Source organism: Apodemus sylvaticus, chromosome 7, assembly GCF_947179515.1.
Source record: "Apodemus sylvaticus chromosome 7, mApoSyl1.1, whole genome shotgun sequence".
NCBI lineage: Eukaryota > Metazoa > Chordata > Mammalia > Rodentia > Muridae > Apodemus > Apodemus sylvaticus.
The window spans coordinates 84,730,058-84,755,224 of record NC_067478.1 but is presented as its reverse complement, the minus strand read 5'-3'; the positions used below and the strand labels follow the sequence as shown (position 1 = coordinate 84,755,224).

The following is a 25,167-nucleotide window of genomic DNA, read 5'->3' as shown; positions in this document are numbered from 1 at the left end:
AGCTGAGGGTGCTACTCCTCCCTAGTCCTTAGGAAAGGGGGAGGGTGGCTTGAAGGCCCCTTCCCCGCCCAGGGCCAACTGCCTCCTGCTAGCCGGTCGGGCGCCTTACCGAGTCAGACCACTGGGAGGCTGGGGGAGCCGGGTTGGGCGAGGAATCCGGCGAGATGGGGGAGCTCTTATTTTGACAGGGGCCTCTCCCGGCTCTGGTATGAAGGCAGAAGGAGGCAGCCAGAGAGCCCCGATGCTTATTCAGGCTGGGGAGAGGAGCCGAGTGGAGGGGCGAGCGAGGCTCCGGCAGCGCAGGGGATCCCGGGGAGGCGGCGGCGCGCGGCGGAGCCAGTGGCCGGACATGCCCCGGATCCGGGGCCGCTGCAGCACCGCCGCCGCCCGGAGCCAGCCGGCCGGACGCCCGCACGCCTGGGTCCCCTGGCGCCGCGCCGCCCGGGGGCTGCGATCTGGACCCTCGGCATCCGACCAACAATAAGCGCCTAGACAGCCCCCTCCCCGCCCCGCGCCCGCCGTCCCCGCGGGCCTCGGGGAAAGTGAAAGGAGGAGGCGAAGGAAGGAAGGAAGGAAGGAAGGAAGGGAGGAGGAGGAGCAGGAGCGGCAGCAGCCGGAGCCGGGAGGTTTGGGCCGAGACCCCAGCCCGGAGCCCCGGCACGGCTTTGCGCTAGCTTTCCCGCTGCTGCCGGCGCCCAGGACCATGCTTCGCGGTTGGGAGGCAGGAACCCAGGCAACCAGCGCCTCCGGGATACCTGCTCGCGGGCCGGGCTGGTATTAAGATCAAGGCGTCCAGGATCAAAAAGACCACCGCCTGCCCGCCTTCTCCGCGGCTCCACCGTCCTGCTGGAGGATCCCAGTCCACCCAACGACCCTGACCTGGTTATGGCGTCCAGCTCCGGCCTGGCGTGAGGACCCCCGACCAGTCCGAGGTGAGGGTTGGTTTGGGGCAGAGGGCTAAAGTCATGCCAGGCCAGCTGGAGCGCGCCAAGCGAAATCTAGTTTAAATTGGGGAGGGGAAGCTCAGTCTGATTGTCTCTTGCGTTCTAGCTCGCACCCCAAGCTGTTTAGGAAGCGGGGGACTCCTCTAGGGTCATCAGAGGATATTCTTAGGTCCTCAGCCAAGCTGGCACTCTCGGAGCACTACGGGAAGGGCTTAGTGGCAGCCAGGAGACCCTACCACCTTAGCGCAGAGAACAAGGCCGGCCTTGGGCCAGCTGGAGCAGGGAACTCTGCCCTGGGGGCTTCTGGGAGATGTAGTCCCCTTCTCAGACTCACTAACTCTTAGGTCCTAGCACCCCTGCACTCCTCCCCTAATTCGTGGAAGCCTCCTGGGGGAGGAGGGTTGGAACAAGAGTGAGAGGTTGGGTCCTCTGCCCCCAGGCACTGCCTCAGAGCTATAGGAGCCTGAGGAGCCTCCTCTGCCCAGGATTCTGAGTGGTGTGGGCTTGGCTGGGGGTGGGGCAGTCATACAGTTCCTTGGAGGTTTCTCTTCATTGCCAAGGAAAGGTGGCTCCTGTCTTGATATGAAGAAGAGAAGTAAGACTTAGGCCTTCTGCATAGCTGGAGTATGGTCCTACCCCAACGGCTGCTGGTATTTGGTTTCAGAGGATACGGAGGTCCTGTGTGTCCCCCCTCCCCCCCCTTGGAGACAGAGAAATAGAACATCCCTCAAAGTCTGGGAGTCAAGAGTGTCTCTCTGGAGCAATGAAGCAAGGATTAGCTTCTGTCTGTCTGTCCAGCTTCCTTCCTTCCGGGTTTTTCTGACACCACCTTCCTCCCTCCTCCTTCTGTTCTGTCTGCTGCTTGGTGTGTGTGTGTGTGTGTGTGTGTGTGTTCATGTCTTGTCTGGGGGGAACCTCTGCTTTAGGAGAAAGAGTCATTTCTGAGAGAGGAGAGAGCTTGGTGTTTGCCTGAGCCCTAGAAAACGTGTGTGTGTGTGTGTGTGTGTGTGTGTGTGTGTGTGTGTGTCTGCGGCCACCTCTTTCCCTCCCACGGAACTGTGTGGTGTTCAGTTTTCCCTGGGAGTGCTGTCTGTTTCGTAGCTGCTACACCTCCACTAATGCCAATACCTATACTTTCTTCTCCCCTTCTCCTCAGCCTCTCCAGGGGTCTGTCTCTTCCCTAGGACAGTTCCTCTGCTGTTCCTAGCATGGACTTGGCTGCCTTCTCAGGCCAAGATCCTGATCTCCTGCCTCCAAGGGAGGAGTGTGCTCAAAGCCAGCTCACAGGCAGCACTGTTGGGAACCTCGGGATAGGGTGAGAATGGTAGAGGAAGGTGAGAAGCAGGGAGGGAGGCAGTACTCTGGTACCAGGAAGGAAAGCACTTTCAAGTGATCCACCTATCTGGCCTTGAAGGGACCATGGTTTTGGCTGCAGGCATCCCTGCGGGAGTTTCTTTTCTGAGCCATGTCCCTCATGCTTGGGATGGGGTGGAGGGGTTCATGAAGGGAGGAGTGAAGACTAAAGAAGGGCTGGTGGTCACCGAAATCTGGGGTTAAAGCATCTGTGCTAATTGGTGCTTAGTGATCTCTTTTGATCAAAGTACACAGAGCACTCACGACTCTGGTTAGCAGATTCCTGGTACCTGGATTCAACAGAAGCCTTAGACTGGTGGTTTCAGCTTCAATAACCAAGGAGGCCGGGAGGCTGCTGGACAGAGGCCTAGTGGGTGGCAGGGAGGCACCCCCACTCAGCAAGGGCCAGAACGCCTGGCACCTGCTTTAGATGAAAGGAAATGTGTTACAAAGTGGGGGTGGCTGCTTTGGGGGGAGCATCTAGGACGGACTGGGACTGTACTCTACGAAGTCTTAGAGTGAGGTGGGGGTGCAGGCGCCACCAGAATTGCAGGCAGTATAAGCTCTGGTGTAAGTAAGTAAGGGGAGTCAAAAGTCACCCTGCAGCCTCTCTCCTCCAGGGAACCTTAGATGAGTTGCTGAGGGCACCCTCACCCTGCCTCTGGCGCTGCCTCAGGCTGAGGTTTTGTCCCAGAGCCCTGGGGCAGCTCTAGGGAGCCAGAGTGTCTGTGTCCAGTCTTCCCGGGATCAAAGGAAGCCGGTAGGAGGTGGGGGTAGGGGACTGATGGAGCTAGCCCCCGTGCAGTGCATGCAATGTTTACTTTCTCTGAGCTTCTCCAATGCTGATAGCGAGGTACCAGAAGAGCTCAGGCACCCAAGGATAACAGGGAAGTGGCATCCCTTGCTTCCTTGTACCAAAGCCCTGGGCACTGCCCGGGTGCTGACCTGGTGGGGGGAGGGGATAGAGGGGGATGGCACCGTGGGAAAGTGGGCAGACGTGGGAGCAAAGCGGTACAGGCTGGGTGCCCCAGGCAGGGAGCCTTTGCCAGGCCCGCTCTCCCTGGGGTGGGGCTGGCTGTTCCAGGGACTGGCTCAACCTGTTGAACGCCTGGCTGCCGTAGCTTGGCATCTGTGCCCCTGCTTGCCAGCCCCAGCAGCTGCCCACCCATAGCCACACTGTGTATACTGCCCCCAGGGATCTGAGGAAAGAGACTCGGAATAGTTCAAGGAGCTTAGTGAGTGCTCCGTCCAGGACTGGGCATCTCTTCCAGGGATTGCTACATTTCCCCAAGTCTGGACCTCTGAGTTCCAGAGCTGGGGCCGGGAGGGCTGGGTGGCCAGCACCAGGAGCTGAGGGGGAGAGATGGAGATGGCCATAGTCAGCTACTCACAGCGTGTCACTTGGAGGGTGGCCCTGAAGGCAGCCTGGAGTTACAGCCTGGAATTTCCTGCCGGGTGCCAGGGCCAGGCCTCGGCCTCCAGAGCCCCACCCCCAGCCTGGCCTGACCTCCCCTCCCTCCCTCCTTCCCCTCCCTCCTCCCTCTGTCTACTTTCCCTGGAGGTTGGAGGAGGGGCAGTGAGAACATTCTGGCTACCCTGGAAAGGTGACTTCCTGGGTGTCAGGGTACTCAGGGGAAACTGAGGTGATTTCTCATGAAGACTTCTAGGGGAAATGTTCTCTTAGCCAGTCCTGAATGTGGGGACATTTGTCTCTCTCTGTCTCTTGACTCTTCCTAGGTAGGGAAACAGAGCCAAGGCAGTCTTCTGGAGAAAAGGGATTCTCACTTCATTCTATGTGTAGGTAAGGGGTGTGGTGGCTTCTAACTTTTGGTCTTGAAGGGGAATGGAGGCTCCCTTTGCCTCCCCATTTCTCCTCTCAGTGGCAAGAGCCACTGGAGGCCTTCCCTTTGCCCTGCGTCCAGCAGGCAGGGCCCTCCCTTCTTGGTTCTAGGCCAGGTGCTGCTCCTAACTTGGTAGCCCTTTCCGGGCTCCCTTCTCCACTGCCTGAACCACCTCTGTCTGGCCCTTTACTCCTCCTTGTCCTGGTAGCTCCAAATTGGTTTGTGTCCCCACCCCCCACCCCCCAGCTTCAGGAATGGCCCTGAACCTAGCATTTCCAGCATTTCGAAACCAGGATTGTTTTGAAATCCCGAGTGTTCCCCCGCCGTCCCCTTCTGCCTCCCCTCCCCACTCGTGGCTTACTGTCTTTGAATCTGACTTTTCGCTGGGCTGCACTTGAGGTTCTCCATCTGAGTTTGTGTGCTTGCACATGGATACAAACTGTACTACTCTGTATGCGGTGGCTCTGCATGAGTCCTGGAGTGGGTGTGTCTGTGTCAGTATTCTGTGTGACTGGCTGATTCCTGAGCCAATTCTTTGGTTGCCTCTGAATTTGCCACTCTCCCGGGTCTGCAGGAGAGTTCGGGCTATTTTAGGAGGTACCTTGGAAGCGTGTCTGCTTGTCTCTCACTTGTGTGTGTCTAGGGGTGTCCGCGGAGCGCGCTGGGGGTGTGTCTCTCTGATGTGTGCTTCTGCCTGCTTTGCATCTGTTCCGCCTCCTCCTCCACCCTGGGAACAAGTCTGGGGGGTGTAGTCACAGGTCTGCAGCTCCCTGGGACGTGGAGTCCTCTGCCCTTTGATAGGGAGGTTTCCTGGAGTGAGGCCCAAGCTTCTGCCAGCTCTGAGGCCTTGGAGAAAGAGTGGTGGAGTTGGGGAGCCGCCTGGATAAGCTGTTGCCAGGGCCTGGTCCTCTCTTTCTCTGGCCTTGTGTGCTCAGCAGCACCAGGCAACCCCGTGTCCTGAGAGTTTAGTGATGGCTGATAGAAGGAGCCCAGGGACTAAAGGGACTTGTTCCTTTCACCTCTGCAGTCGCCTCCTTCATTGGAGACTGGGAACAGTCCAGTCACAATTCACAGTCTTCTTAGGAGTTTGGTAGTAAGGTTCAGTCAGTTTCAGAAAACTTGACTTTTCCACTTACAGTTAGTTGCTTAACCAAACAAGCTCAAAATTTAATCCCAAGCAAAAGGCAGAGGGGCCTGGACTGCAGACATTTGGGGTGGACCATGGCAGGCCTGGTCCGGGGAAGTCTTACTGATGTCTCTCTCATTTCCTTCCTACTGCTAGTGAGGTTATACATGGGGGCTGGGGGGGGGCAGCTGTGAGTGTTTTAGTTTTTGTTTCTTCTGGCTAAAGCCTGAGCACTGGCAGGCACCTTGCTAGGACTCAGTTTCCTATTTTAGGAGCTTAGGCAGCAACTGAATGCTTTTCTGCAAGTCCGGGCAGAGGTCAGTGAGGAGGAGGATGGGCAGGGGGTGTTTCCGGGAGCGGAGGGCCTGTGGAGACCTTCTTCCCTCAGGAGGTGGGCACAGGCCAAGCTTCTTTCCCTGAAGTGTCCTTTGGTCCCTAGTACAGTGGGAAGAAGGGAATCGTAGAGGCCCATTGGTACAGGGCTCAGCGCCCCAGCACGAGGGGGGCAAGGAATTTTCAGTTTGTTTTTCAATCTCAGTCTCTGAGACATGCACACGGGCACGTCACTGCAGACACCTCTGGGGAGTTGAGTCTCCCAGACTCAACTAGAAAAGTCACCTAGATGGTGGTAAGGCAGGGCTGTGCAGATGGAACCATGGGGAGGCAGCCTCGTTCTGGTGGGCACACTGTGTTTTCTGACTCCTGTCTCTTGAAGCTGGGTGCAGTCAGGGCCCCCTTCTCACAGCCCCATCTTGAGCTAAGAGCAACACAGGCTGCAGAGGGTTAAGTCTGGTTGGCAGGGACACCCCCCCCCCCAACCCCAGTGCAGCAAGAGAGAGGGAGGAGGGGTGGTTAGCAGCTTGCTCTAGTTGGCGTCTCTCCCAGAATTCTTCGGAAAAGAACTCCCCTTTGACCCCCAGTACAAACTGAGCCCAGCCACCAGCCTCCCTCCCTCCTGCTGTGGGAGCTTCACCCAGTGCTGCTAAACTGCTAAACCTTCCTTGCCCCAGGCCCTGGTACACAGACCAGGTGCCCAGGACTCTTTGTCTTTAGGGGACCAGGGTTATAGGCAAGGAGACCACGTGGGTACACAGAACGTAAACCCTTACCCCTGCCTGCCCCAAGTTAACCTGGGAACGACTGGTTCTGGAGGCCGGGTCCTTGGGCTTCAGCCACCCCTCCCCCCAGGTCCTCAGGCCAGGTCGTGGGAGTCCTCCACCCTCCCTCTCTCTGTGGGGCCAGCTCTCAGGGAACTAAGTCTGAGGTCTTCCAGTGCCTCTCCTTCCTGCTTCCAGGACAGGGAGGGGGAGTGGTGTGGTGGGCAGCTGGGTCAGGCCTGGCTCCTGGCCAGTCCACAGAAGTCCGTGGCGGGGGTGGGGTGGGGGTGGGGGTGGAGGGGACGGTGTCTGAGCAACTCTGAGACTTCCTGGGGCTGTAGGTTCTCTGTAAGTTATACACGTTTGTGGCTGGGGAGGGGGCTGGGGTTGGGGTTCTGGGAGGATCAGGGGCATAGATTGCTGGCCAGGGACTTTTAGCTGTGACCATTTCTCCACAGGGAGCCCCCATCCCAGACCACACCCCTGAACCTGAACCTGACACACATTCCTCAGAGGTGAGCGGGTCCATGTGTTTTGTGCTGCTTTTTTGGCCTTCCCATCTTGTCTGCAGTGGCCGCATCTTCTGGCTTAGCCTCCTGCTTGGCTCTTTCTGTCAGCTCCCTCCTCCTGGCTTTCTGCCCCACTTGCATTCTCTCCTCTGGGTGGGCAATACTGCTGGCCGTGTGTGTGTGTGTGTGTGTGTGTGTGTGTGTGTGTGTGTGGTGTGGTATGGTGTGTGTGTGTGCACAAGCACGCGCACTTGTGCCCTGGACAGGAAAGGGTTAAAGCTGGGTGCCACCGAAACTTCTAAGCTTTTCTCTTGGTGGGAGGTGGGAGACTCAGAACTGTGTCCACCTGGAGGGCAAGGTAGATTTTATGCCTGTCCCAATTATTTGTCCTTCCTCCTTGGCTTTGGCTGCTAGAGGTTGAGTCAAATCCAGGGTGCCCACTGGCCGGCCCACTGGCTACCAGCCACCACTGTAAGTTTGGTTTCTGCTGCCCTGGTTCCATAGGTGTACACACACACACACACACACACACACACACCCCACAGAGGCAAGCACACAGCTTCCCTCCTCCCTCTCTCCTTACTTAGCAACAACTCTACATTCACAACAAACACTCCTGTAGGCTCCTGTCTGACTAGGGCAAGCCTGAGGAAGGGAAGCAGGGGGTGGGGGAGGTGCTTCTCTTTCCTGGATGGTCCTCTGGAGGGATAGAGAACTTCTAGCTCCTTCACCTAATCCCCCCACCCTCCCCAACTTTCCCTGGTGGAGGCCATTATCTTCCCAGAGGAAGCTGGCCTGCTTCTGACTCCAGGGGAAAAGTGGAAGGGAAGAGGAGGGACAGGTGGGTGGGCAGCAGGGCTAGGACTCCTGCCTTCTCTGGAAAGTCTCACTTGACCTTTGACTCCCACCTGGGGCTTGGAGGGAGGGCAGCAGGTCTTCTCTTACCCTGGGCATCTCAGCAGGGGCCTGTGCTAGAACACTGGAAACCGTGTCCAGGGACCATGCTGACTTGTTAGGGACCTGGATAGGGGAGGAGGTAACGGACTGGGGGTGGGTGGAGCTAGGGAGGCCCTAGAACTTTGCTCTTTGAGATCTCAGGCCTGGCCCAGCAGGGCACCTGTAAAGGGGCCACAGGGTTCAGGGCTCTCTTTGATCGCTTCCCAGGCTGGAACTGTGTGGCCTTTGGTGCAGGGCCTGGTACCCATCAGGCCTAGAAGGAGGGTGGAAAGGGGTGTGGGAGAAAGGCCAGGCCTGAACGCCGTGAGGGCTGACACCATGCTGCACCTGCACAAGGCAGTGGCTAAGAACCCAGTACTGGAGTGTTGAGCCTCCAACCCTGATCATATGGTTGGTGGGCTATATGTATTTTGGGCAAGCTACTTAACTCTTCCTACTTGCAAAGAGGGAGTAATAAAAGGACTTTCTAGGCCAGGCATGGCAATTCTAGCAACTGAGAAGTAGAGGCAGGAGGATCACTTCAAGTTTGAGGCCATTCTGGATTACAGAGTAATATCCAGTCTCAAATAGACAAACAAACCAGCAAACCCCAAACACCCCTAGAATATAAAAATAAAGTCTTTTCTAAGACTGGCTGTGGTGGCAGGAGCCTGCCTATAGTAGTTCCAACTATTTTAGTGGCCCTGTCCTCAGGAGTTCAAGGCCAGCTTAAGTAACACGGCAAGACCTTATCTCAAAAAATAATACTGAAAGGCTATCCTCAGGCTGTAGTTCAGTTGATAGGATGCTTGCGCTCATGCACAAAACTCCACGTTCAAGCCTAGGATGACATAAGCTGGGCGGAAACCAGGCGTGGAGGGACGTGCCTGGAACCCCAGCTCTCTGAAGGTAGAAACAGGAAGAGCGTGGGTCCAAGGCCATTCTTAGCTGCACAGTAAACTGGAAGACCAGCCTGAGATATAGGAGGCCCTGAAAAAAAGCTGAGGACCTTGGTGCTTACCTAGACTGCTGCACATTTGAGGCCAGTCTTCACAGTGAGAGCCTGTCTCAGGCAGAAAACTTTTTAAGATAGTGATGTCGTTTGCCTAGCAGACTCAAGGCCCTGGGTTCCATCCAGGGGTAGGGGGGTAGAGATGGGGGTGGGAGACACCCCAACTTATTACAGAATTGTTCTGAAAGTTAGATTAGGTAAAACATATGAGTTTGCAGATGTTTGTTAGACATTAGAGGTGCTTGACTTTCTTATTGATCGGAGCTCCTTGCAGGAGCCTTATCCTGGGGCCTCAGGGAGAGAGAGAAAGTTTAGGGCTTAGAGGAAGAACCCGCCCAGGTCTTTAGACTCTAATGCCCTTCCACAACCACCTTGTTTTTGTATTTTGAGGCAAGATCTCACTATGCAGACCAGGTTGGCCTTGAACTCACAGAACTCTGCTTGCCTCTGTGTTTTGGGATTAAAGTCGTGAGGTACCACAGCTGGCAAGACAAACCTTGTTGCCTCAGTTTCCCCACTGTTGGTGCTGGCTGATACTGTGATTTCAAGTTTTGTAGTTGACTTGAGTTTTCAAGAACCCACAGCCCCACCCAATTCCTTTGTCCTTACTCTCCATTTCTGGACCCAGCCTTACTACACACACACACACACACACACACACACACACACACACACGGCCTGCTTGCTTGCTTTAGTTTTGGAGCCTACCTACCATCTGACTCCCACTGCTCTGTTCTGTCACCAGACTGGAGGACATACTCTGTCCTCCAATGACTCCAATGGCCTCCTTCTTTCCTTACTGGTCTAAGAGTCAGGGACCTTCTTTTGGGAAAAAATAAGGCAGTGTGGAGCGGTGAGGTGGATGGGTATGGTTACCTGCCCCCGGTTGTTGGGTACCATCTTGAACACCTTCTGAATATGGAGGGGCGGTGCCCGAGAGATGAGTCAAGCATGCCCAGCATCTTGCAAAGGCGGGGGGGGGGGGGGGGGGGGAGGGGCTTTCAAGTCTACAAGGAGAGCAGGGGTGTGTCAGCACCCCTGGTACCCAGAAGAGTACCCCTGAGATCCTTCCCTAAGAGCATTGAAGAAAATCCGGTGTGTCTCAGGGCAGGTGTGGGGGAGGATGTGAATTCCGGTGGGCAACCAGAACTCACAAAGGTCCTGAGCTAGGACTGGGATGGTCAGGATGGAGCTTGGGGACTTGTGGGTGGGGACCCATGGAGGAGATGGCAGGGCTGGGTTGCCCACAGGACAAAGACTCTATGTCGACAGGTGGTTAGGATCTTCTGTGGATTAAGGAATAACAGGGTTGCTGGGTCTGAGGCCTGGGCTCGGCTACCAGGTACCTTCCATGGTCTTGGACCAGGAGGGACAAACTACAGCCCCATGCTGTGCTGCCCACCACCTGCTGCTGGGACAGATGGAAGAGAACTTCCCCTTTTCTATGGGCTCAGGAGGTAAGACTCATCTGCCTGCACTGCAGTGCTGGACTGTTGAGCTGGCCGGGCCTCCTGTACCCGGCCTCTGGGCTGCCTGTGCCCAGCCCTGGGCCTGTTCCTTGGGCAGGCTGGGGCTATTTTTGGGATTGGGCTGGGGCTCTGGGGCCGGTTTCAGATGTTCCAACGTGAACAGAAGAAAGCGGGGACAGATGGCTGGAGGGTTCTGATCAGTGGGTCCTGCTGGGAACAGGTTTATTTTTAGGACCTTGTTAACCCTTTGGGGGCTTTGTGGGGCCACCCTGAGAGGTATTGCCCTTTCTGGTTGAGAAGAGAATGAGCTTCTTCCTTGGGCCGCCTGTCCTCTAGGACTGCTTATCAGCTGCCCATTCTGTCTAAGACCTTCTCTTTAGAGAAAACCATGGCTCCATATTGCATGTATTTTCCAAAGGGGTCAGATTGGGGGGGCTGCAGATCACTGGAAGAGAAGTCTCCTTCACTTACCCACACCCCATCCCACCCCACCCCCAGGTAAGACCTGAGGCTGAGGGAGCTTTGGATGGTTGTTCTCTACATTCACATTCTGGGTTGGAGAAAGTCAGAGAACTTTGATCAGGGATGCCTGTTGGTAGAGTGAACAAGCTTCTTCACAGAGTACAGAGAAAGCCACGCCTTTGTGTAACACAGTATGATATCCATGGGCCCTGCTTGCCTGAATACTCACAAGGCAACTATCTGTAGATGGTTCTTTCTCGTTACAAATGTACCTTCGTGACATGCCACATTCTTGGGTCCTGTGTTAGGAGAGAGAGAGTGCCCGAGTGACTCGGCTGAGGGCTGATGTGTCGTAGACATTTTTAGGTAGTTTCTGGTAATGACCTCACTCTGTGATTTTTGCCTGTGAGTAAACTGAGGGTCAGAGTGATGAAGAGATGGACAGGGGTCTGCAGTTTAGAAGAGGCACGATGGGATTGGCATCTACCTGCCCAAGTATACGTACTTCTGTTGTAACTGTGGCAGGATGCATGGTCAAGGCTACAGTAGACACTGAAACGTGTCTTGTGTTTATGGTGTGCTTGTGAGAAAGGAGGCCTTAGGTCAGAGGACCCTGCCTGTCACTGCTTTCACGGTGCTGGTCCTCTAAGCCCTTCTTGCCTGAGGGTGCCAGGACTGACACTAGAAACCCAGTTTGGCCTTCCTGTCTGCCCTGCTGGAGATCACAGGCACACATCCTGTCTCGTCACCCCACCCCCACTAGCCCAGGCCCACAAGCCCCTGCTTCCTGGAGGGTCATAGCTGTCAGCATGTCAACGTAGACAGAGCTACATGGCTACTCAGGTGTTGCTGGTGCCAAGAGCTTGGGCCAGGCAGGCCAGGCAAGGGATGGAAGATGTGTCCTCTCCGCCTCTGGCAGTACCTGAGGAAGAGAGCAGAGTGCCGCAGGCCTGCCGGCTCTGGCTCTGGGCGAGGTCCCGCCCATGCCCGCGGTGTGCTGGCTGTGCCAGTAGCCTGCCCGCACTCTGCTCCTCCCACAATGGCCCCATTGTTTCTAGTAGCCAGGCAGTTTGGAGGACGTTCCTCGGTCACCCATACCCTCCTAAATAGGGGCCAGATTAACCCCTTGGGAGACTCGGACCAGGTGAAGACTCCCAGGAAGCTACCTGGCTCAGGTTTTTTCCCTTCCTGTTTTAGGAGTGCAGCTTGAGAAGTCACTCGTCACCCACATGCATAGAGCAACAGGCCACCCCTGATATGGGGTCTTCTATCAGGTAGAGGTAGCACCTTGACCCTCCCCCGCCCCCACTCTGGTACAGGTGCCAGGGGGCAGGAAGTGCCAGTAGGGTGGCAGTGGAGTCCAGATATATTTGGGCGGTGGGGCTAATTCCAGCCACCACCGTCTCGGCTTTGCTGGCTCCTGTACTCCTTTCCTTCCTGTGAAACCAGAGCTGGGTTGGGCCTAGCTCAGGATTTCGGTGGATTTAAAGAGGCAGCCCATCTCTGCCAGCCTAGCTTCCTCTCCCCCTCCTCAGGTGGGGTCTGAGGCCGAGAGAGGCCTGGAGGCCTTTGAGCACCTCCTTTGCCCTGGGCTAACCCCTGGCCCGGGCCTCAGTCTGGGTACTAGGCACTCCTCTCTCCCAGAGCCTTGGGCGGGTGGGGTGGGCGGGGGTGGGCTGTGGTTTCCTGTGTTGGCTGTTTGTGCCTGGCCCAGAGTGCCCGCTGCCTGCCTGGGCTTCCTGCCCTGTCTTGTTTCCTAGTGCTCTCCCCCCCTCTACCCATCTCCCTAGGGGGAGGGAGTAACTAGGGATTGGGCATCAGTCTTTTGGGGGCACCCTACTGCCAGGACATGATTGCCTCCTGAGGTCTGGACTCACTGGTAATGGCTGAAAGAGCCAAAAGAAGAGAGGTGAACTTAGGCCTGTCCTGACAAGGCCATTTGTCCCCGTGGGCTCCACCGGGACAGTGGTCCAGCAAGAGTAGAACTAATCTCCCACAGGCATTCTGTTTAAAGATCCCGCATTGCAAAGATCTAGAATCTGCAGACTTCGCTGGTCCTGCAGGCTTAGGATTGTATGACCTTACCCTGGGGCTATAGGTGGGGCAAGCTGGAAACTCCCAGGTGAAGCCTCCCAAGCAAAACTGGTTTATTTGCATGGACTCCTGGGAGGGGAGTCGTTGCTAGGAACCAGGGCAGGAGGGGACCCCACACCCCAAGCTTGGAAGTCCCCACCTAGAGGGTCCCTACTAAAATAACACCTTGGGTCCTTGAGAAGATCTCTTTGAGCTAGGTTCTGAAACCCAGACCTCCTAGCTGAGTCACCACCTCAGGGAAACAATTTGAGTACTACAAGGGACCAGGGGACACCAGGAGAAAGTGGAATTGGGACATTATCTTGGGAACTGAATCTCCCTCGGCCACAGGCCAAGGACCCTGTCCCTATGCACCAAACATTTTTTTCCCAGAAGTCTCTGTCCACTGCATGTGGGAGACATGGCCTCTATAAGCATTTCTCACTGTTCTGGGTTTCCTTGGTCTGGCTGAGATTGTACATAGGTCCTCTGATGAAGTATTTGGTTTCCTGATGATGTCATTGGCCCTGAAGTGCAATGTACTTTGGTTGTTGTCGTCATCATAGTTGTTGTATGTGCGCATCTGCATGTGCGTGCGTGTGTGCTATAGCATCTCACTACATAGCCCTAGATGGCCTGGGATCTGGTAGATAGTCTGGGATAGCCTTCAAATCAGAAAGCCAGCCTATTTCTACCTCCCGAGTTGATGGGACTGAAGGTCTAAGGCACCACACCTAAGTAAAAGCATTCGTTTTGTAGAAAGTCTTCTGGAACCCACTGTGTAGCTTGTGCTGATCTTGAATCCACAGAAATCTTCCTGTCTCAGCTTCCCGAGTGCTGGCACTCTAGACCTGAGCCACAGTTCCCTGCTCTAGACCCGAGCCACAGCTCCCAGCTTCCCTGAGACAGTTGTGAGACTAGAGAGCTGGCTGGTCTTGGTCGCGCAGACTCCCAGCTTGGAAACAGGAAGATTGCATGGATATATGGATCCTTGCCCAACTGAGGAGTCGTTGTGTTGAACAGGACTGACACAGACCGCCTGGAGGCTGTGGTCATGGAGCCTTCCTTGTCTCCCTCCTCCCACAGGGACCATTCTCACTAACCCTTAACCTGTGGCCTCTCCTTATTTTACACAGTGGAGGCCAGCACCCACCCCCTCCACACACACACACACACTTCAGGCTTCTTGTTTCAAAAGCTCATTAAGTACCCCAAAGCTGTCCTGGGTCCTGTCTCAGCCTCCCAAGTGCTGGGGTCGCAGACCTGTGCCCACGAGGCCTGGCTCTGGCCTCTTTGTCTCCTTCCTCTCAGCTCCTTTGCTCCAGGCACATTCTCCTGGGTTTGCTCCTGGCCTTTCTCTCACTCAGGTGACTTGCACCTGCTCCCTATTTGTGAGCACATGTCACCCTTCCCCAGTCGAAGAGCAGAGCGTGGAGTTCCCAAAGCCCAGCCTCCCCTGACAAGCTAGATCTCCAGGGGCTTCCAGTGCTAGGGAGGCGCCTTACTCAGTCAGTGCCTAAGCATTTCACTGCCAACCATTGGTCTCTCAAGGCTTCACATTTCAGGTGTCGTCTGGGACTGAGCATGGGAGGAAGAGGGGTCTCTGGGAGCTGGGGCCAGTCGGGGAGATGCTAGACAGGATAGCCCTGACACACCCGCACTTACCTCTGCTCACCTTGCAGCTGGGTGAGAGGAGGAGGCAGCGTCCTGGGGTGGGGTGGGGGGCACTTTTCAGAATCACTGGAACTGCTGAAGAGGACCAGTTTCTTAACAGCCCTTCCCTGGGTTATTACAGTTGTGGCCCGTCCCCTCTCACCCATAGCTTTTTCAGGGAAGGTTTTGAGACAAAATCTTGTTATAGGTGGTTTAGGCTGTTCTGGAACTCACAGGTTGGGCTTGAATTTGTGATCGATCTCCTGCTTTAACCTCCCAAGGGCTAGGATTACAGCCATGAGTCACTATGCCAAGACTAGGTCTCCAGTTTTTGAGACCCCCCCCTCCCTTAACAGAAAGTACTAGATGGCCCATCCCCAATCCCCTGTAACAGGTGATAAGTTCTGGGGGCTCAAATGTGAAAAGCCCACTGATTTGATTTAGACTGACTGCGATGAATAGTCAGGGTCCCAAGGTACCTGGAATGGGGGTCCTGGGTAGCCCATGCTGTCATGTGACCCAAGAGCACACAGCTTTTCCCACACCTCAGTTCCTCCTTGTGAAATTGGGGAGATGGCTTTGAGAATCAACCAGGGCCAGGCGGTGGTGGCGCACGCCTGTGATCCCAGCACTCTGGGAGGCAGAGGCAGGTGGATTTCTGAGTTAGAGGCCAGCCTGGTCTACAGAGTGAGTTCCAGGACAGCCAGGGCTACACAGAGAAACCTGTCTCGACAAAACCAAATCCAAAAAAAAAAAAAAAAGAGAGAGAGAGAGAGAATCAACCAGAGATGGAGGTGAGAACTCAAATATGATGTCCTCCATTGACCAGGGTGATTTCCCCAGGAGTCCTCAGTGACTTCTGCCTCACTGTTCTTCCCTGGTTGTGTTTTGTGGGGGGTGTGGGGGGTGGTGGAGGGGGCAGGTGCTGCAAACTAGGTCCTGGACTTTGGAACCTTTTTCAGAGACAGAGTTGCAACAGGGAAGCCCAGGATTCTACAGGGGTTAAGGGTTAGATGCCCACAAACTACCTGGTAGCGCCCCGCTTACTTGGCGGTCCCAGCCCAGCTTCCAGCAGCTGAGCAGGGAACAGGAGTGTGTACGGGTGTGTCTAGCTGGACCTGTCACGGGAAGAGGCTCCAGGACTCAAGACTCCTCCCCTTCCCTCCCCCACCTTTTACCGGGATCTCTGCTGGGGGCCGGTAAAGGGGACAGAGCAGGGGGCGGTTGCGTGAGGTGTCTGTTTGTGTAAGCCAGCTTGTTGGTGTATGGCCCTCTGTGTATTCTTTGTGACTGTCGGGCTCAACTTTCTATGGCTCCCTTGTGTCTGGGTCTCAGTCTTCACATCTGTTTAATGAGTCCGCCGGCTATCCCTCCGCTGGGTGGCGGGAATGTCTGTGTGCCCCGGGCTGCCTGGAGGCTCCGGATGGTTCGTGCTGCCCAGTCCCTCGGGCACACCTCCGCTGGCTGGCCGTGAGCGTCTCTAGTTTCCTGGGCTCCGTGCGTGTCTTTGTCTCCCTGTCCACGTGTGAGCTGTAAGTGTGCGTGTGAGTCAGAGTTCTGGTGCTTGTGGGTCTCTCAAGTCCCAGCTCTGTGCTCCCAGTCTGCCCGCCCGGCTAGCGCCCAGGCAGTCCCTGGAGGACTTGTCCATCTGTCTGTCTGCGCGCCCTCCAGTGGACCCAGGAGATCCACGCTGCAGCCCTGTCTGCCTCCCTCGACCTCGCTCGCTGCCTCCCCGCTCTCTGACTCCTAGCTCGCTCTGTCTCCGCACTCGGGCTTTGCCGAAGGGGGCGGGGTAGGGGGGTGTGAGGGAGGGGGGAGGGGAGGCTCCTGCATTCTTGCGGTCGGGGAGGAATCTGAGCCAGCGTTACTGGTCTCCAAAAGAGCCCAGCTGCAGCCCCGGGGCCCCGCCAGGCCTCTCGCTGCCCGCCCGGGCCTGCCGGGATGGGCACGGGCTAGGCCTGGAGCTGGGGGCGGGGCAGGGCAGTGCGCCCACCCCGGCCCCTGGAAGGCTGCAGCGCCCGGGGACAGGGCGCAGTGCTGGGGCGGGGCATGAGGGATTCCCGAATCCTGGGTGAGGGGTGTGTCTCGGAGCGGGAGTCCCCCCAGTGGGCCAGAGCAGTCCTCGCAGCCGCCCCACGCGTCACTTTTGCGACCAAGCCTATTAGTGAATTCTGACTCTACAGTCCTTGGAGGGGGGGGTTCTAGGGTGGGGGGCTTGCTCGATACTGCAAGCTCCCTGAGGACAAGGTGTGGAAGGGATGGCGACTGGATTGGTCTTTAGGATTGAGAAGTCCCCTCTTTGCAATCCTACCCTACCTATCCTATCCAGTCCCTTAGTCCCGGGGCTTTGGGTCCTCCCCTTCCCTCCCCTTCAGACACCCCCTTCCTAAGTCACAAGTTTTCTCTTTGGGGCTTGTTGCTGCAGTCCCTGCTCCAGTACCGAGTACCTGGCTGGGCCCCGAGCACGCACAGGGGTCGTAGCCCCACTGTGTGTGGGAGCCATGAGGATCCTGGCTAACAAGACAAGGTGTGTGGGTGTCACGGAGGGTGGGATATGGGCCCATAGTGATGGGGCCAAGCTATAGAGATGTGCTGCTTTGGAAAGGAGCCCCTCGGGCACCTGGCTTCCTGGCCACCAGTGGGTTGGAAGTAGAGTGGTGAAGTCTGGCCCCAGGCAGGAGCTGGCAGCCAGCCTTAGCGCCTGGGCCCAGGGGCAGAGGAGACTGGCAGCTAGCTTTGCCTGCCTCTGGTCCCTTCTTCCCTCCTTAAACCGTTAGAACAGACCCCCATCCTACCCTAGTGTTGGGGGTGTGATGGGTAGCCCTCCAGCCTCAGTTTAGTGGGGGGGGGGAAGTAGGAGCTGGAGTGGGGGTGGTGCCTGCCTCCCTCCTCCCCAGGAGAAGCGGGCAGACAGGGCCAGGCGGCAGCAGCAGGACAGCAGGGCTGAAATAAATCTGAGCTGGTGTGGAATGAGGGGGGATAAATATCCTCTCCCGTGATGTGATCTTTCCAGCGGCTATTAATAGGTCTCCGGGGAGGGGGAGGCGGTGGGGGGAGCGGGCTGGAGCTTAAAGGGCCCGCAGCCTAGGCTGCAGGAATCCTTGGCTTCAAGCTGTACTCTTGTCTGTTTGACATACTGCTGCCCCCCCACCCCATCCCTGCCTGCTGCCAGGGCCTACTGGCCCACCCTCTCAGGCCTTCCCCTTTGGGCTCTGGGGAGTCTTCTGGACCTGTGGGTACCACTCTCGGTTGTGTTTTCCCTAGTCCCCTCGGGAATAGGTCTCGGGCTTGAGCAGTGACTCACAGGTCCTGTGGCCCTTCTCAGCTAGTTGTTAGGGCACAGCATAGTTGAGGTCTGGGGCATTGGAATGGAGTCTCAAACCCTAGAAGGTGCTAAGAATTCATCAAATGCTAGGGAGAAAGGGCTGCTAGGAATCTGGGAGATCCTGGGCCTGAAGGTAGAGAGATTCTGCCAGGTCAGAGCCCTTGGTTTCCATTTGAATTGAGCCTAGAAGATAAAGAAGGAACTCTGCTACATCTCCACTCCCCTGGGTGGACAGAGCCCTGCTCTTATCTGAGGAACCACACAGAGGTAGGGAGTAGCAGGTGGTCTCAAGATAGCACCTAACCACCCCTTGCATTGTTAGGTGAGGCTAGAGAGCTAAAGTCCAGGCATGCCTAATTCCTCGCAGGATTAATCTTTCCTGTTTCTCCTCCTTTTCCCCAGGCTACCCCACCCCAGGAGGAGAGAGGCTCCAGGGAGTCCACCGCTGTCCCCTCGAGGCCACTGCCCCCCTGCCCCAGCCAAGCCAATGCACCCAGAAAATAAATTGACCAATCATGGCAAGACAGGGAACGGAGGGGCCCAATCTCAGCACCAGAATGTGAACCAAGGACCCACCTGCAACCTGGGCTCCAAGGGCGTGGGGGCGGGGAGCCATGGGGCCAAAGCCAACCAGATCTCACCTGGCAACTCAAGTCTGAAGAACCCCCAGGCAGGAGTGTCTCCTTTCAGCTCACTCAAGGGCAAGGTGAAGCGGGAGCGGAGTGTGTCTGTGGACTCTGGAGAGCAGCGGGAGGCAGGAACTCCATCCCTTGATTCAGAGGCCAAAGGTACTGTATTCCCTCACCCTCAGACTTCATCATCTACAGCCTGAGACCCGAACTGGTCGGAGGCCATCCTTTCCGTAGTTCTCAACCTGTTGTGCCGTCCAACATGTATTGTTTGTAGTAACTTTCTCTGACCTCTACCCATCAGTCAACCATTCATTCCAGAGTGGGGCTGGTTAGGGTACCAGAGCGATAGTACTTCTATAGCCCCCACTATAGAGGGAGGTGTCGGGTGAAGACCAACCCCCCATCCCATCACCCCTGAAGTCTCCTGATGTCCTGGCTGGTGGGAGCCTTTTGGGAACAGGCACTGGGGCCTGGAAGAGTCACAGTGGCTCCTCCCTGCACCCCCCCAAGCCCTAATTAGAACCAGTTGTGGTTGGGATTATGCTGTACTGGGTGGGGGGAAGGGGAGACAGGCATCCAGGGTTGGAGAAAGAAATCAGAAACAAATGGTGGTGTGGTGGGGGCCAGGGACTGGCAACGTGCCCACCGTGGTCTGGGCAGTGCCCTTTAGGGTGGGGCACTCTGGAGAATGGTCCGGGAGGGCCTTTGTATGTGGAAGGACTGGGCCTCGCTGCCACACTTTTTTACTCTTCCTGCCTGTATCCTGCCTGGGCAGAGGTGGCACCCCGGAGTAAACGGAGGTGTGTGCTGGAAAGGAAGCAGCCGTACAGTGGGGACGAATGGTGCTCTGGACCAGACAGCGAGGAGGAGGACAAGCCCATTGGGGCCGCCCACAGTGAGTGCCCATTGATTCTGTGCCTTTCCCTGGTGTGTGTGTGTGTGTGTGTGTGTGTGTGTGTCCTAAGGGAGCATCCTTTCCTAGGGCTCTAGGGGATTGTTCAAGAAATGGCAAGGACCAGGAGCCCAGGCTCTCCTTCAGCCCTGCTTTTGACTTTTTCCTTATCTATGGTGTGTGTACAGCTCAGGTTCTCACCCTCCCTCCCTCCCTCTTTCCCTCCCCCTCTCCCTCCCTCTCTCTAAGGTCTCAGGTAATCCCTTTTCTGGACAACTCACCTACTTGTCTAACAGATTTCACGGCCTATGCTGCCACCTACCGGTCAGTGGAGGATGGGCAGGAAAGGCCCAGCTTCTCTGGGAATCTGGCTTGGCTTTGCAAAGCCTCACTAAGCCTAGGTGTGAACTGGCACTTAATTGTGTCCCTGGTTCCTTTCTCCAGTCTCTAAATGACACTCAGAAAATGCTCGTGATGCAGTTCTAGGAGGGGATGTGAGTGTCGGTTAATGGGCGTCCCTTTCATTCTTCTCCATCCTTCTGAGCCTGAGACCTGAGACGTCCTTGGTGCTTCCAAGTTATGCACACAAGGAACTTGCCAGAGGAGCTTAAATTGTGGACTGTTGTTGTTGTCATTGGAGACAGTATCTCACTGTGTAGCCCTGGAAAGTCTGGAACTCACTCTGTAGACCAGGCTAGCCTTGCAGCTCAGAGGTCCATTTGCCTCTGCTTCTCCGGTGCTAGGGTTAAAGATGTCTGCCATTGTGTCTGGTTAAATTGTGTGCTGCTTACAGGCAGGAATTAAAGAAAGGAGAAAGAAAAGTACACTCACTACTGAGTTTAGTCCTCCCAGCTGCTCATGAAGAATGTGTAATGATGATTGCCACAGCGGAGGGGACAGCCAGTGAGTAGGGGGGATGAGTGGACCCCGCTGAGCAGTGTCCACAACTGCCTGGGGCCAAGGCCCCATGTGGCGAACTACTGCTGTCTGAGCTATGTTCAGTTTCTATGGATGCTCGAGCAGTAGAATCTGTCACTGCTTCCTGAGACAGGCACCCTACAGTCTCCCCGAGTTGAAGCAAGTGACGTGCTTTGACAGTGTTAGCTTGCATTGCTGTTATGGTACTAAAAAGCGCCTTCTCGTGATAAACTCCGCTTCCCTCTCTGTAGCGTGTAGGAACCTGCTGTGTGTTCTGATTTATACTCTAGGCCTCTGGTGCCTGTCGCCTTGGCCAAGTCCTTGTGATTTCTGAAGTTTCTGAAACTTGTGGTTTGTAGTGGGGAGGCTTTAGCTTGTTTTTCTCTGTTCGAGCGTGGATTTCCGCATCACCTACTGGATGACCAGTCGTGGATCTTATCTATGTGAGAATGGAGTGCCAGGCTTGTGAGCATGGAAGGAGTTTTGTCTTGCTGCTGAGGAATGTTCTGGGAATGTTCTGAGTATGTCAGTCTGTGATATGTGAAATATATTTTCGGTCTTCTCTTGTTTCTTGGCCTACTATTCTAAAACCCTAGGAATCTCCAAAGGGATATGTGTTTTGTTGTTGTTGTTGTTGTTGTTGTTCTGTTTTGTTTAATGCTATATTGACTGGTGTATGTGGCAGCCCTGAGGTGGCTTCTAGATGGAGCATGGCGACTGGGAAGATCAAAGCAGAACAGAGGTTTGGGGCTTTCAGTCCCACACGCCAACCTCGTCAGGGGGGAGGGGCTGAAAGTTGAATTGATCACCTGAAGCCAATGGTTTAATTAAATATGACTAATGATTAATCTATAAAATCCAAAAAAGGGGGCTGTATACGTGGCTCAGTTGGGGGAAAACTTGCCTTGCAAGATTTCAGATTCCCAGAAGCCACACAGGAAGCTGGGTCCAGTGGTATCTGCCTATAGTAAGCTCAGCAACAAGAACACTCAAGGTGGAACAGGCGGGTCCCATGGAAGCTCACTGCCAGCTAACATGGTGTGCATGATAAAGTCTGAGGGCCAGCACTCAGTGTTTCTGTTGACCTCCATGTGTGCCCTGTGCCCTTAAAGTGTGTGTGTGTGTGTGTGTGTGTGTGTGTGTGTGTGTATGCTTGCCCTTCCCCTGCAAAATCCAAAAGGACGGTTTCGTGCTCAGAGAGGACACAGAAGCAAATGCCCTTTCTCACATGCCCTGCAAACTGTGTTCATCTCACCTGTATCCATCTGTGTGTATGCGTGTCGTTGATGGGGACACCTCCATACGATGCTTGCAGATCAGTGGTGACCAAAGTCTTGTGCTGATCATTTGCTGAAAGCCTTTCTGACCCTTCCTGAGACTGGTGCTTTGCTTTGTGGCATAGTAACCATGTTTGTTTGTTTTTTTAAGACTTGTCCTCAGGCAGGGCACATGGGAGCTGAGTAGTGTTTGTAGGTGAAGAAACTGAGGCTTAGACAAATGCTATGTTTTGTAAAATCACAGTTAGTGAATTGTGGGGTAGGATGAAAATCTGTCTGTGGTTTGAATCATCAATCACTACTCACTACTCCGTCCTCCCTGGCTTCTCCTTGGCTGGCTCATTAGATTCTATATTCACACACACACACACACACACACACACACATGCACGCGCGAGCACATAGTAGGACTGCGGGAGTAATCTAGAGAAGAGCAGGGCTTTGGAGTCTCTGCCACATTTTCTCTCTCCTCTCTACATGGTCATCATTCTGCATTCCGGCCATCTTGGGCAAAGGTTAGTATAGGGCAAGTGACCTGGAGAGCCAGGCTGGTAAACACACAGCTGTGGGGACAAATGACCCTCGGGGCCTGGGCTTGAGGCAGTGAGCCTCCCAGGCTGGCACACCAGCTGGTTCTCCTTCCCACGCAGGGGCTGCTCACCTGCTCTTCTTGCTCTCTCCTCTTGCAGATTGTAATGTAGCAGACCCAGCCATGGTGGCCCCACAGCTGGGTCCTGGCCAAACTGCCCAACTACCCCTCAGTGAGAGCAGTGCACCAGGCCCCCAACATGGCCCCCAGACAGGCCTTCGGCCAGACGTCCCTGGGGGTGGGGGTGGGGGCGTCCCAGGAAAGCCTCCGTCACAGTTCGTCTATGTCTTCACCACCCATCTGGCCAACACGTAAGTCTTTGGGAGAGATGAGGGATGAGGGGTTTTGTCTACCCACGCCCAGCCTGAGCACATGGGGGGTGGGACGCACATATGGGAGGCGGCGCAAGGTTGGCGGGGAGGGCGGGCTTGCTTCTGCCCCTCTCTGAGCTGCCTGTGACTGCTCCCCCTGCAGGGCGGCAGAGGCAGTGCTGCAGGGCCGGGCAGAGTCCATCCTCGCCTACCATCAGCAGAATGTGCCCCGCGCCAAGCTGGATCAGGTGAGTGTGGTGGCCTGCCTGGCTCTAAGATACTTTAGGGTGTCCCCTCGTCTGTCTTATTCTTTACCTTTGTCCTCCCGCAGGCCCCTAAAGTGCCACCCACCCCAGAACCACTACCCCTGAATACGCCATCAGCAGGTACACCACAGTCCCAGCCACCTCCGTTGCCACCGCCACCCCCAGCCCCTGGCAGTGCCCCTCCTGCTCTGCCCCCGGAGGGGCCTCCTGAAGACACCAGTCAGGACCTGGCCCCCAACTCAGTGGGAGCTGCCAGCACAGGTGGTGGGACTGGGGGCACCCACCCTAACACCCCAACGGCTGCCACTGCTAACAACCCCCTGCCTCCTGGAGGAGACCCTGGCAATGCTCCTGGCTCCGCCCTGCTGGGGGAGGCCACGCCCACAGGAAACGGGCAGAGGAACCTGGTGGGCTCAGAGGGCCTGTCCAAAGAGCAGCTGGAGCACCGCGAGCGCTCCCTCCAGACGCTGCGAGACATCGAGAGGCTGCTGCTCCGCAGTGGGGAGACTGAACCCTTCCTCAAGGGCCCCACTGGGGGAGCTGGTGAGGGAGGCCCACCGGCACAAGCGCCCGCCGCTGCCCAGCCCCCTCCCTCCGCCCCTCCTGGGGGCCTGAAGAAGTACGAGGAGCCTCTGCAGTCAATGATTTCACAGACACAGAGCCTGGGAGGCCCCCCACTGGAGCATGACGTGCCGGGGCACCCTCAGGGTGGAGACATGGGACAGCAAATGAACATGATGATGCAGAGGCTGGGCCAGGACAGTCTGACACCTGAGCAGGTGGCCTGGCGCAAACTGCAGGAAGAGTACTATGAGGAGAAGCGCCGGAAAGAGGAGCAGATTGGATTGCACGGAGGCCGCCCTCTGCAGGACATGGTGGGAATGGGGGGCATGATGGGGAGGGGGCCCCCACCTCCTTACCACAGCAAACCTGGAGATCAGTGGCCACCTGGAATGGGTGCACAACTCCGAGGACCTATGGATGTCCAGGATCCCATGCAGCTCCGACCTGGACCTCCCTTCCCCGGCCCCCGTTTCCCAGGCAACCAGATGCAAAGGGTACCTGGATTTGGAGGTATGCAGAGTATGCCCATGGAAGTACCCATGAATGCCATGCAGAGACCTGTAAGGCCCGGCATGGCTTGGAACGAAGACTTGCCCCCTATCGGGGGACCCAGCAATTTTGCCCAGAATGCCGTGCCCTACCCCGGTGGGCAGGGTGAGGCAGAGCGCTTCATGACGCCCCGTGTCCGGGAGGAACTGCTGAGGCACCAGCTGCTGGAGAAGCGGTCAATGGGCATGCAGCGTCCCCTGGGCATGGCAGGCGGTGGCATGGGACAGAGCATGGAGATGGAACGGATGATACAGGCGCACCGACAGATGGACCCTGCCATGTTCTCGGGACAGATGACCGGAGGAGATGGTCTGGCCGGCACTCCCATGGGCATAGAGTTTGGTGGAGGCCGGGGCCTGCTGAGCCCTCCGATGGGACAGTCTGGGCTGAGGGAGGTGGACCCACCGATGGGGCCAGGCAACCTCAACATGAACATGAATGTGAACATGAACATGAACATGAACCTGAATGTGCAGATGACGCCACAGCAGCAGATGCTGATGTCACAGAAGATGCGAGGCCCCGGAGACATGATGGGTCCTCAGGGCCTCAGTCCTGAAGAGATGGCTCGGGTTCGGGCCCAGAACAGTAGTGGCATGATGGGGGGTCCGCAGAAGATGCTCATGCCTTCACAGTTTCCCAACCAGGGCCAGCAGGGGTTCTCTGGGGGCCAGGGACCCTACCAAGCCATGCCCCAGGACATGGGCAACACTCCAGACATGTTCAGCCCTGACCAGAGCTCCGTGCCCATGGGCACTGTGGGCACTGCCCGGCTCAGCCATATGCCTCTGCCCCCTGCCTCCAATCCACCCGGGTCTGTGCACTCTGCCAACAGGGGGCTGGGCAGGCGGCCTTCAGATCTCACCATCAGTATTAATCAGATGGGCTCACCAGGCATGGGGCATCTGAAGTCACCCACCCTTAGCCAGGTGCACTCGCCCCTGGTCACCTCACCCTCTGCCAACCTCAAGTCACCCCAGACTCCCTCCCAGATGGTACCCTTGCCTTCTGCCAACCCACCAGGACCTCTCAAGTCACCCCAGGTTCTCAGCTCTTCCCTCAGTGTGCGTTCACCCACTGGCTCACCCAGCAGGCTCAAGTCTCCCTCCATGGCGGTGCCTTCTCCAGGCTGGGTCGCCTCTCCCAAGACAGCTATGCCTAGTCCTGGGGTCTCCCAGAATAAGCAGCCGCCTCTCAACATAAACTCTTCCTCTTCCCTGGGCAACATGGAACAGGGTGAGTGATCTGGGTGGGCTTGGGTGGGGTCCTCGGTGGCGGGTAGGTTCCTGCAGGGGCGTGGTGGCAGCTATGCTGGACGGAGCCTCTTAAACAGAGCTCCAGGTACATCTAGGCATCTTGAAGGGTGCCA

At 56.4% G+C, this 25,167-nt stretch overlaps 1 protein-coding gene across 6 annotated transcripts in view; it reads left to right on the top strand.

Annotated features, from left to right (window-relative positions):
* Positions 1-244: 244 nt before the first annotated feature.
* The window catches only part of Bcl9l (BCL9 like), a 28,840-nt gene continuing 3,917 nt past the window's right edge, over positions 245-25,167 (top strand). The window contains exons 1-9 of one of the 6 annotated variants that reach the window (XM_052188522.1): positions 245-932; positions 4,035-4,098; positions 6,820-6,876; positions 16,901-17,002; positions 18,203-18,588; positions 19,208-19,327; positions 22,209-22,419; positions 22,583-22,667; positions 22,751-25,034. In XM_052188522.1, coding sequence (XP_052044482.1) covers positions 4,091-4,098; positions 6,820-6,876; positions 16,901-17,002; positions 18,203-18,588; positions 19,208-19,327; positions 22,209-22,419; positions 22,583-22,667; positions 22,751-25,034 — 3,253 coding nt within the window. In that variant the 5' untranslated portion in view covers positions 245-932; positions 4,035-4,090. The remainder of the gene's footprint in view (positions 933-4,034; positions 4,099-6,819; positions 6,877-16,900; positions 17,003-18,202; positions 18,589-19,207; positions 19,328-22,208; positions 22,420-22,582; positions 22,668-22,750; positions 25,035-25,167) is intronic. The other 5 variants (XM_052188524.1, XM_052188523.1, XM_052188525.1 and 2 more) reach the window with 5 other exon arrangements.